Here is a 12,904-nt window from a genome sequence, read left to right as displayed (position 1 = left end):
CCTTTGGTTCTAAGCTATGGGGTTTATTCCTGTTAGTAGTCACAGAAGGCATTTCAAACTCACTTACAATAATGAATGTCTCATTTGTCTTATGTAAATTGAGGATTGCAGAGAGTTTTATTCACATAAAGTTGAGTGAAAGAAAGTTAACCTTAGATTTATAAAATATTCAAATAACATTATACCATAATAAAGACATGGGATTTTTTATCAGCCTTGAAAACATTTTCTGGAACGTCAGAAAGTTTTTAAAATGCCCCATAACTGCAAATATTAGAAAAGTTAAATTGGAACTTTTCACTCACCTTAAATTAACTGTATATTGAAGGTTCATTTGAACAGCCATTAGTATTATAAATGTCCAAACGTATACTATAAACGTCCATGCAAAGTGAAGTGTGGGAAATTCTGACTATATATATATATATATATATATATATATATATATATCAGATTACATATTTACATATATAAATCTGGGCATTTAGAGAAAGGCTTAAGGGCCAGGTATATGTTCAGAGCATGTTTTGGTTTTTTTCCCCATCATAATGCTTCCATGCCTAGTCAAGTGCTCGGTATAAAGTAGATACTTATTACATATTTTCTAAAAGAAGAGAACGATTTTTTCAAGCTGCAGACCATGAGCCTAATTCTGGATCATGCTACTTGCTCTATGAAATCAAATCAACTCAATAAATAATGACTCGAGATACAGTGTCAAGTGCTGTGTACCCTCAGAGCTTCAGAACTTGACAGACAAGAAGGTTGTATATGGTGTAATGGAAGTAATTATAACAATCACTAAACCAGCTTGCATCTTGATACCTGTGTGCTTGGCATACCTTCTCTGTACAACCAGATCTGCTAGGCCTGATAAAAATGCTAATATTTGAGTGTTAAGTGAGGAAGTTTCGTGTTAAGTGGTTTAGCAAAGGAATCAAATCTGATGAAAAAAAAGTATAATGAATAGGAAGTAAGGAAGGCAACACAGCTGAGACCAATAGTAATGGGAGTCTAGGATGAATACTACTTAAATCTACCCCATTATCCTCAGTCTTTTCAATGTTCTCCTACTCTATTTCTCTATAAGCTCTCTCTTTTAACTCTGCTTTTAAAGTCCCATTTCTTAGGCATACCCCAGATTCCAAAGCTGCTAACTTATGTGAGACATTTAAACCTCTGGGCTAGTAAGAGATTCAATTACTAAATATTAACTTCTATTGACTTTTACTTAAGTGATCTATGTAACTAACTTGAGAAAATTAAGAAAGATAGTGAAAGTCTAACACCACCGGAGAATTCCTTAATCCAGATAAGTCCTTCATGCCAACATGTGCATGTCTTTTCCCTGAGCAAGCAAAAACTTCTCTGTGAAACTCTGTGCTACCTCCAACTTGAGGCCATTCTTTCCAATGGGTGTCACATCTGACAGGATAAATGCAAGGAAATGACACTTAACAAGGACGGGCACTGAGGGGGGCACTTGATGGGATGAGCACTGGGTGTTATTCTGTATGTTAGCAAATTGAACACCAATAAAAAATAAATTTATTATTAAAACAAAACAACAAAAAAAAAACCAACAAGGACATTTGAGAAGAGAATAGTGTTGAAAAACTTTCCCAAATACTTTGTATGACTTTGTGAGTGATTCTAAGAATATTGGCATTCCAAGAACACATTTGTATTGATTTAGTAACTGCCTACTTACAAAAAGCATTTAAGACAAGTCACAGTGAAAACCTAAGTGCAAGGAAGCCAAAACATTTAACACAAGTCAGAAATAGGAAACAAAAGTTAGAGAGAGGAGAAGAATAAAAAACCTTAAACGGTTGAAGCAATGGAACACAAAACTTAGTGGTGAATTTCTTATTCACCAAAGAAACCAGGAAGAATTCAGTGGGTGTTATATTTCTCAATTTTTAGCTAAAGAGAATTTACCCGTTCTTTAGGAGCAATGTGTGTGACAAGAAAGAAAAAAAAAAAGAAAGAGAGAGAGAGAGAGAAAGAAAGAAAGAAAGAAAGAAAGAAAGAAAGAAAGAAAGAAAGAAAGAAAGAAAGAATCAAGAGTAAACTGTTCCACAGAATGGATGGGATAATTTACATACATGATCACATTTAATTGTGGGCACAATCCTATGAAGTAGGTATTATTAATTATTTTTACAGTTGAAAAAACTGAATCTCAAGAAAAGTTAACTGAATTAACCAATTCACAACTAGTGTCAGAATTAGAACTTCAACTCATGCCTGATTCCATAGCTCATCTAACATACTCAGAGAAATGAGTAACCCCTACCTCTAGCTCATCTGCACCTTCTAATTCAAAGCACGCACACGCACACACATGCACAATTTTTCCTTTTATAAGCAGGCTATACTCGGGAAGTATAACACAGGAAAATGCCAGTAATAGCAGTTACAAGCTCAATAATCTCATCCAAACTATTATAGGAAAAGTGCTACTTCCCCATTTATGTGAAATATAAATGTCTTTTTGTACATTTTTATAGCCAAATCTTAGGAGAAAAATAGACATGTTACCTTGTTACTTGGCATGATACTCTTTATGTTTTTATCTGTATGGGAACATCTGAGAAGCCCACAACAGTGGGCTTCAGGAGGAAAAGGAAATCATATGCAGGAAGACAGTGAACTGGGATTTTCCTACTATAGCATCCTTAAATAAAGTAGCCCCATTTCAGAAAACACTGTGTAAACTATGCTTAACTCTAGTCTAGCATCACTTGCCAGAATTCCATGTGATCGTTTAGACCAGTAGAAGGAATCAGCGATCTACCAGAGGGGTGGTTTTATGAGAGGAGCTGAGTTGTTAGGATATGACAAAGAGTGGAGAAAGAGCCTCTAGCCCCCAAAAAGCAGAAATGGGCAAACACTAGGCAAGTTATCATTTTGGCGAGGGTTTCAGTCCAAGCAGGAAATCTGGTAGGAGTCCAGTCATGTAGACAACGTCTGAACGATGGAATTAAGGACAGAGGTTTCAAAGAGTGCCCAGGAATTCAGATAAGAGGAAGGCTCATTTCTTTGGGGTCTGAGCCAGGTAATATAGAAACTTCAGGATAAATGTCTGGGTTCCTACAGCCATGTAGAGCTGGGTAAGCAGTGTCTAGAAATTGGCCCACTATTTACTGGTAACTTATAACAAATTTCAAAATCAAAAAAGCTCTTATTCTCTGGCAAAGAAACACAGATAGATGAAGTGACTTGCACAAGTGTCAACCTGTGGCAAATTCAAGACCAGAACTCATATTCTGTGGGTTTTCTTCTAAAACACCCTTGACCCATTTCTGTAAGTGACTATACAAAGGAAACAAGATTTGAGTTAGTGGCTGTAATGTTTTAGATCTCTCATTGATCTGTTTGTATGATACCATGGCCAGTCCGACCAACTACATCACACAGTGGTCCTACAGAAACAGTACACTTGTGACTGCTTTAACATTTAAGGTAAAAATAAATTTAAGTTAACTCAAATTTAGTCTAATTTGTAGTCCTTCTGTGGACCATATACATTTCAATTTTCTGTATGAATAATTCATGATTACTTTTAGCTCTATGGAACAGCAATAGCAAGATTGACCCCAAAGTTAGGAAATCCTAAAATAACATTATTAAGCCTCTCCCCTGTACTCCAAAGCACATTTAAGTGGATTTATTTTTACTGACAGAGGAAAGTCAGCATGAGAATTAAAACCTATCTATGACACCCAAAATAAGCTAGGACACAGAGAAGCAAGAGTTGAGTGTCTTTGGTCTATTGTATACTGGGAATTTTATAAAATAATATAAAATTGTATACAGTTTAAATTGAATGGCATTTGTCACAAGCTATTATTTAATCTCTTCTACAAGATTTAATTTAGTCACTGAATAGGTTGTCAAAACGGTAGTGTTAGAAGCTTTACATTTGCACTGTAAACTTTTGCATAATTTCCAGTTCTGAAAACATAACTATACTTCAAGTATGGTTGCCATTCTCCTTCCCTTTCTCTATTTTCAGTGTTTACCAAAATATTTAGTATTAATTGTATGCATATGAAACATAAATATTCCACGTACTGCTACCTAAGAGCACTCTCTGGTATATGACACTAAAAATACCATAGCTCTTTCAGGATCACTATTTTTACTAGTTACAATTAAGAAGTGTACCAGAGACAGCAATCCAAACTGACTTGAGATTCCTTTAAAAGGTTGTCTTTTGAGCTGCATCGCCTTTCATTAGTTATGTCTTACTAATTGTCACATTGCATTATCTATGTGCACAGTATGATACTACCTCACATAATGCAGGGAATGAGAAGCAGTGTGAAACATAGGCATTACATTTTAATGAGACGGCACTTGTGTTGAGTCTGAATGCCTGCAGTTAATTCAGAGAACAGGTATTCGAGTTAAAATTCTGACATGTTTAGCACACCAAGCATTCAGTAAGGCAGGCGAGGTAGAAGCGTTGTAAGAACTCGTGTGACAATGACTACACCTGCAGCTCTGTGAGCAAGAAATAGACTTTACTTCTCAGGTGGATGTACCCTGTGCACTGGTAGTATGAAACTCTTTGTGTTTTCTTCTTCAGGTCCTAAAGGGCTTCCCAGAATGTTTACAAGCTGACATTTGTCTACATCTCAACCAGACTTTGCTGCAAAACTGCAAAGCCTTTCGGGGGGCGAGTAAAGGTTGCCTTAGAGCTTTGGCAATGAAGTTCAAGACAACCCATGCACCTCCAGGAGACACCCTGGTTCACTGTGGGGATGTCCTCACTGCACTTTATTTCCTATCCAGAGGCTCCATTGAAATCCTCAAAGATGACATTGTGGTAGCTATTCTGGGTGAGTGTTTCAGAACTGGATGGTGACAAATTGAGTTAGTAGCTGCTGCGATGTGTAGTTTAAAATGATAGAAAACAGGACCGATCTATTCATCTATGAGTACTATTTAAGACTGATCGGTAATCTTAAAGCTTTATTTAAAATTCAATCCAAATCAAATTGACCTTGCAGAAAGTATGTTTTCTTGACTGTCTCACTTTTTCTCTGATGTGTAAACATTTCCATGACTCTCTTTAATTCTTGGCAGCTCCTTAAGCATTTGAGGCCAAATGTATGAAAATAGTCAACATTTTGCTTTTCATGTTGGAGAACCTTGGATTCATGCTAGCGCCCTTAACACCTTAAATAAAATGTGTACATTGTAAGATACTCGCTAGCGTGCACAAATGCCCTGTCATGAACTGCATTTATGTGTTGATAAATTTCATCTATTTGCTCTGCACTTTTACCTGCTACGTCCCATCAGATGGAATTATATAAAACCTTACCTAAGTAATATAGAGAGCTATGAACTTAGCACCCAGGGATAAAGGTGGTGAAGAGATTGAAATTACTAGTAAATTAAACTGGTTTGGGTGCAAAAGAAAGTCCATCTGTCCAATCTGTCTCTTCAAGACCAAATTTAGTCAGTGTGAACTTATAGGACTTCTTCTGAATATTAGAACAGTGAGAAAGAGGAAAGGAGCAGAGAGAAAGGATATCAGTTTTCCTCCCCTACCACCTAGCCAGGAAGGTTCCCCATGGGAACACCTACCCCCAGTATTTGTGAACATATGCACCCCATTGTTGTCCCATGTATTAAATCTAGGTCCATTTAAATAATGAGCATGTGATTCAGTGATTTCCTTTCACTAGATTCTTGATTTTAACATCCAAAGGACCAGGATGTTGTCTGTTTTCTTTGCTGCTGTGCAGAACCAGAGTATGGCCTAGCACAGGATGAAGTTTGAGTAATTCCTATATATTTTGATAATTTTATTATAGTGACAGTTTTCTTTAAATCCCAGATTGACAAGATGCACAATTTGGTTTACGATTCAATAAGCAGGCAAAGAATAAAAACATAAATCAGGTAGCAGCTACATAATAAAGTTGGACTTTCACCCTGTTTGGCCTTGACAATTTGCTCTGTAGGCTGCCAGAAAAGAAGCATGCTTCATTGCATTCCTGATCTTAGAATCTGCCTGCCCCAGCTTCTACAGGGAGGTAACAAGCCTTCTCGCTTTATAAAACAGTAATTTTAGAGTAGTTAAGCAGTACACACTGACTGGTATAGTTTTTGCTCATTTACAGTCTTGTAAACTAATTAAAATGCAAAGCTCATGCTGAATTTAGTTGAGAGCTTTTCTTTGACAACATCCATAACCAAAGTATTAAAAGTATAATTTCAAGAGATCCTCTTTTTCTGTCCCCATTGCCATGTAAAATCCTCACAAATTATGATTGTTCATTACAGGTTTGAAGTAAAGTATTTATTAAAAACAAAGTTAATATAGTCTTGCCCATATCAAATTCTGTCATGGAGATATGCTCTCCGATTTCTCTCTGATTCACATTTAAAGTAAGATATTTTTGACCAATTAGAGTTTTATAGCTTAAAAGTCTTTTATAATTTCCATAATCGAGTATATATAAACTATCAAAAACTAACTTAACAGATCCAGAAAGTTTTTTTCTAAATCTGAAAAGAAGCTTCATGATACATGTAAGAAAGTACCATTTTACACTGCCATTGACAATCTTTAAAAGTTATATGATCAATAACTTAGCAGTAATTATTAAGCATGTATTCCACAGGCGTAATTTTTAAGTGTCTTGACATTTAGAGACAGAAAAAACAAAGTGGCCATGACATTCTAGTAAAATATTGGGAGAAGATCAAACATACCAAGTGTGAAATGATTTTGACTGGAGTCAGAATGCATGGGATTTAATCATGGCTACTCTCTCCCACCCTTCACCCAACAAAGTAGGTGACCTTGACCTAATCAGTTTACCTCTTTAATCTCCTTTCATTTGTCATAATATTTAGGTAATAAGTAGTAATTTCTTTATGAGATTATTTTGGAGATTAAATGAGATAATTCACCTAAGCATTTGACACAGTGCCTGGCACCTACTTAATTCTCAATAAGCATTTGTTGTTGCTGACATCATCCTCGTTATTGAACAAAGCCTGAAAGAGCAGGTGGCATGTGGCTAGGCAGAGGGGATGAGGAGGACCCATCAGAAAGCCAGATACTGAAATAATCCCAGGTTTGTCAAGAAAGCAAGAAGGACACACTTTTAGAATAAACGCCATTTGGTAAAAAGGCAAGACTATAAATAAAACTAGGCTTATTAAACAATTGGACAAATTCATCAAGGCCAAATCCAAAAGTGGTTACCAAAGGAAACAAGATGTGTTCAAATTACAACACTAGTCCTCTTAGTATTGAAAGCGTTCCACTAGACCCCAGTGCTTGGCATCACCCCCCCCCCCCCAAGACCATCCTGAGATAGAAAGTTTGTGAATCTGATCACTGCCAAATTCATATTCCTGGATTGACAAAATTAGACCACCCCGACTATGTGGCAAGACCCTTTTCTAGCCTTATAGGGCAGAGCAGACTAAAGTCATATTTGTGGCATCCCTAGACATTTAACCAAAGAATCAAAACAAGGAAATAATAGGAATTATACTAGGACCAGTATGTTAAGAGGTATAATTCCACTCAGCAAACAAGCATGACTGAGGCAGTCAGGAGGAGGTAGTATCATTTTGCTGCCTGAGTGTCTGTTGGCCATGGGATCTTCCATTTGAAGTCTTTGGTCCAGGGCTTGGTCAGTGGTCTCCTTGTACTGTTAGGAAGAAACATTAAGTCTGAACTTCCTTTTACCTCCTTTTTAATTTTTTAATTTTTATTTTTTTAGGAAAAAACGATATCTTTGGAGAAATGGTTCATCTTTATGCTAAACCGGGGAAGTCTAATGCAGATGTGAGAGCTCTTACATACTGTGACTTGCATAAGATCCAGAGAGAAGACTTGCTAGAAGTTCTGGATATGTATCCTGAGTTTTCCGATCACTTTCTCACAAACCTAGAGTTGACTTTTAACCTAAGACATGAGAGTGCAAAGGTAGATGTTAATGGTTTGCTTATTTTTGTACTTGTGACACTTTATTCTTGGGTTGCCAAAATGCTTCTGAAAGATCAAGCAAAATATAGCCAAACTTTACCATTTCTAAACACTTGGAAGGAAAAGCCAACTTCATGTTGGAATTTCTAAATTACACGGAAGGAATTCAGTCTAATTACTTTCAAATAAACTGGATAACTTTAAGTAAGTCAACTAAATTTGACCTTTCAGGAACTCTTAGGTGACACACTGGATTTAAAATAGCCATAGTTTATACTGAGTGTATCATTTCTTTGTAAGAAATGGGTGATCCTAGGCTATTGAAAGTCCATTTGAAAAGCTTATCTTACACCAGTGTTAAAAATATTTTCCCAGATATTATTTATACCACACACTTGTTAGCAAGGTCTTTTCAATAATAATGAAAAAAAAATTAAACTCATTCAAATTTAGGCCCATATTTCACACAATTTCCAAATCACAGAGTATAAATTAATCAGGCTTAAACCTGAGTCAAAATTAGTGTAGCCCTTGTATCCCTCACTCTCTTCTACTATGAAAATGTGTTTTTATGGCTTGTCACTATTCTAATAATATAGAATTGCAGCCTGCAATTTATTACTAGTTTATTTCTCCTTCTTTCCCCCCAAACCTCATTACCCCAGCTCTGATTCTAAATAGCTTTTTGTCAGAGACCAAATGTTGGGCTTTTGACACTTCCAAATGTCCAAATATATTCTCTAGAAAAAAAAATCCTCAAGTCAATAGTGAGGTAAAAGGTAGTAGATTTAATTCTCCCAGAGTTACAGTCATTCTCAGCTACTATGAGAGACTTAAAGAGGATAAACTTGTAAGATCACCAGGGTACCGTTTAATACACAAAGCACCAGCTCAGATAATTGCTTCTTTTCAAAATACTGAGAAGTTGAGAAATATCTAGGTGATAAGAGGGTCAAGTTATCAAGAGCATATGTTGTTTTTATGAATTCAGTACTTTCTTAAGATTTCAGTTTAATGTCACCAACCTCATTCTGATTTTGCCTTGAAAAACAAGAACTTTACAGAAAAAGTTTAGGTAGCAACCAAATACAAAAAATAGGAGCTACCATTTGTTTTATTTATTTGAGAGCATCCATTTTTATTACAAGAATGATAATATTATCCAGAGGGGGAGGAAGGAGGGACTGGGGATATATTAATAGCTCAAAATAATAAAATGCTTAAAGCACAGTGTTCATTGAATTTAACCTTATATTTATTGTTGTAAAATTTAACTTTGCAATCATTTCCATGTATTTAAACATCATAGCTAGTTATAATTGACTTTAGCTTTTTTCTCCACAGTAAAACAATATTTTTAATTATTATTTTTATTTTAACCTTACCAAGTTACGTTCCACATGAAAGATTATGTTGTCTCTAAATGTTGACATTATCCTCAAACATTTCTGATAAATAGCTTCTATAACTATGATTTCCTCATCAGATGGTGAAACTACTAGAATTAGTCTATCAGTCCGTTTTGTAATTTAGAGACAACCAGGAAGCAAAGTATTGTAGCTATTTGCCTGCAATCTAATAAATAAGCCTCAAAGTGCTTGAAATGGTATGAAACAGTAAGGGATTTACTGACATAACATTATGTTCAAATTGAGTAATCTTCCATTTTATCTTCATGTCCGTTAACAAAGGCTGATCTCTTACTACGATCACAGTCCGTGAATGATTCTGAAGGAGACAACTGTAAACTACGAAGAAGGAAATTCTCATTCGATAGTGAAGGAGATAAAGGTAATTCATTTTATTTCTAAAGTTTAAATAAATGTACAGCATGTGGTTATTAGGTCTTCTAGCTAAATACTCAGTTACTACTGCTTTCAAGGGGGAGTTTCATTCAGATTTAGGCAGATCCTTTGCTTTTTTCAGTAGCTAATGATAGGGTGACTGATTGCTAGCTCTCAATGATGTCATTCAGCAAAGCCATCTGATCGAGACATCACAGAAAGAGATACAGAGTAGGCTGGGTAAAAAAAGAAAAAGAGAGAGAGAGAGAAAAGGAGGCCAATTAATAGTTGAATAACTGCACTCAAAGTCCTGACCAGAGTGTTCTGGAGGGAGGACCCTTGTTACAGGCTGAGTGCTCAATCCTCTTACATGTATGACGTGGTTGAAGGTGGTATTGGTTAGACCTAGTCATCCTTACACTCCGAGGGACCTGCCACTCCTTGTCCTCTCTGACTTTTTCTGCCCCTCTAACTATTCTTTATGTTTTACTCATGTATTCAACCAATATTTCACATTTCACATTTTTAGAGAACCGCTCAATTTCCGAGAAACTAATTGTGTAAAACAGCCCCTACCTTCCCTAGGAAGGGAGAAGCCACATCTTTTGTAATTTTGAATAAAAATAGCGGGGAGGTGAAAGAAGAACCTCATACCTCAGTGGAAACCCAGATGAAGGTGTATTTAATTGTGCTTGGGTTGGTAAGAGAGGGTTTTCCTGAAGAAGTCTCCACTCTTGCCCCATGCTGATCTGACAAGCGTTCTAGTCTAAACCTTATTTGGTTCTCAGCAGAACAAGCCCCCTCTTTTTCTTGAGCAGCCTTCTCTGGCCATCTGTGATGATACCTTCTTCCAATTTTCCTTCTAACGCTCAGTAATTCCCTGAAGAGAATTACAGCATCGTTATCTTCTAAACCAGTTATTAGTTACTAGAATTTCTCAAGGTGTGGCTCTAGGCCCTCTTTTCTTCTCATCCTATATGAACTTTTCCCGTGTGATCTCATTTATATTGTTTAATTATATTCTCACATAAAAGATGTGAATATTTATATCTTAATCCCAGACCATGTGAGCTTTAACTTCATGTATCCAACTGCCTATTAAACCATCAACTTGAAATCTCAAAGGTGGCTCAAACCCAGCATTTCCTAAATTGAACTCATGATGTCCCTCCAGAAACCTGTCTCTCCATCAATTGGCATGTCTCTAAAAATGGAACCACCATCCAATCAATAGCACAAACCATGTATCTATCCAGGAGGTGACCTTCTCTCAACCTCTCCATCAACTCTGGCAACAAGTCTTGTTATTGCTGTTCCAGTACATTCATTTAGTCTTTACACAGGGTTCCTTTTGGTTCACTTTTCTATACCTTCTTAGCTACAACTCTAGGCCAAGCTACTCTAATCTGTCACCCAGAATACTGAAACAGCATCACAACTCACCTCCCAACACCCAGCTTGCCCTTTCTCATCTATTCCCTACAGTGGGCCACTGGTGATTTTTTTTTTCTAAATGCAATTATGTTTATGTCATGCACATATTTAAAGAACGTCCCTTCTAAGGACTTTCCCTTCCCTCAACAACCCTAAGCTATCTCTCTCCCAGCAGCTCCTCTATTATGCAGCCTTAATTCCAGTTGTACTTCTGTGTCTATTTGCACCATTATTTAATCAATGTTTTTTTTAAGATTTTATTTATTTATTTATTTATTTATTTATTTATTTATTTATTTGACAGAGAGAGAAAGAGAGAGCAAGCACAAGCCAGGGGAACTGCAGAGGGAGAGGGAGAAGCAGGCTCCCCACTGAGCAGGGAGCCTGACGCCAGGGTCCTGGAATCATGACCTGAGCCAAAGGCAGACGCTTAACCAACTGAACCACCCAGGCATCCCTATTTAATCAATCTTGTTTCCTCCTAGACCCTAAGCTCCATGGAGATGGGAGCTATTTAGTCACCTATAACTTCAGTGCTTGTCTCATAGCATGTATTCAGCAAATATTTGTTGAAAGGGTGAATTAATTAACGAAATAGAATTTGAACATCTTCCTTTTGATTCTCTTCCTCTTTTTGCCTTCTTCATCCAAGTTCCCTCCTTGGCCCCTTTCTGAATTTTCTCCCTGGGGCAGCTCATCTTCCAGCTTCAACTTACTTTACACTTCAAGGAAACTAAACTGCCCTCTTTTCCATGTAAATAATTTCTGTCTTTTTGCTTATATCATTCCTTTAGTCAGAATTTACCTCCCTGTTCTCTAACACAGGCATATGCAATCATACCAAACCACTTTTTCATCTACTAAAATTACCTTTTTCTTGTTATGGTTAATTTCCAATGATGTATTCAGTATAAACTTTTTTTCCTGGGAGATATAATTGACTTTATAAGCAATTCGTGAATTGGACAGCATCTTATCTAGTAAGTGGAGTGATGGTTCTCAATATGAACTCTTTTCTTGATTTCCCCAAATATATAAATTCTCCTTCTTTTATGAATTCCCATGTCACTTTCCTTTGGTGATATTGTCAAAATCTGCCCTGCACAGTGGTTAATGCTTTTGTCCTTTTTCTCTATCAAACTGCAGATTCCTTTAACAAAGAATGGTTGATACATATTTATTGAATTGAGCTAATTGTTGAGTCCTCTAGCTGATTGCAGAACAATAAACCACTCAAATAGGTGATAATTTATTTCTGCAGTGTCTTTCATTATTCTCTTGGTAACTTTTTCTAAAACCAGAACCATTACTGTCAAGCTGTTCTTCTGTAGGCTTAATCAAAATCCCTTATCCTGAAGTTAATCTCTTATTTTATCTTGCTGGATATGAAGAACAACTTGAAAGTGTTGTCTATACAATAATGTTTCCCGTACAGTTGAAGATTTATTAAATCTTTCAATCTTGTTTAGTTTTCTCATTCTCAAGCTAAATAATCTAAAGTTTTTATCTCATGATAAGACCCCAAGAGCATTTCACAATGCATATTGTGCTCATGCAACTAGACATTTCTATTGATTCTGGAAACTTCTCCTTTAATCACAGACTTAGTCTAAGAGACTTATTTTATATAAAGTATAGATAGGGGATTTGCCTGCCTGCAGCTCTTTGAAGTTTCCTGGTGTGTCAGTGAGTAAGCATGATTTGGGCAATGTGAAAA

General features: G+C 36.3%; 1 protein-coding gene across 4 annotated transcripts in view; it reads left to right on the top strand.

The window, feature by feature from the left end:
- The window catches only part of KCNH7 (potassium voltage-gated channel subfamily H member 7), a 471,528-nt gene that overhangs the window by 434,818 nt on the left and 23,806 nt on the right, over positions 1–12,904 (top strand). For 3 of the 4 annotated variants that reach the window (XR_012000301.1, XM_025994147.2, XM_072751747.1), the window contains 3 exons: positions 4,598–4,850; positions 7,764–7,969; positions 9,661–9,760. Coding sequence is in view for 3 of the 4 variants with exons in the window: in XM_025994147.2 (XP_025849932.1) it covers positions 4,598–4,850; positions 7,764–7,969; positions 9,661–9,760 (559 nt within the window). In the remaining variant the exon portion in view is untranslated. The remainder of the gene's footprint in view (positions 1–4,597; positions 4,851–7,763; positions 7,970–9,660; positions 9,761–12,904) is intronic. The other variant, XM_072751746.1, reaches the window with a different exon arrangement.

The sequence above is a fragment of the Vulpes vulpes genome, chromosome 3 (assembly GCF_048418805.1).
Source record: "Vulpes vulpes isolate BD-2025 chromosome 3, VulVul3, whole genome shotgun sequence".
Classification (NCBI taxonomy): domain Eukaryota; kingdom Metazoa; phylum Chordata; class Mammalia; order Carnivora; family Canidae; genus Vulpes; species Vulpes vulpes.
Note: the sequence above shows the minus strand (reverse complement) of the source record. Positions and strands in the feature narration are given on the sequence as shown.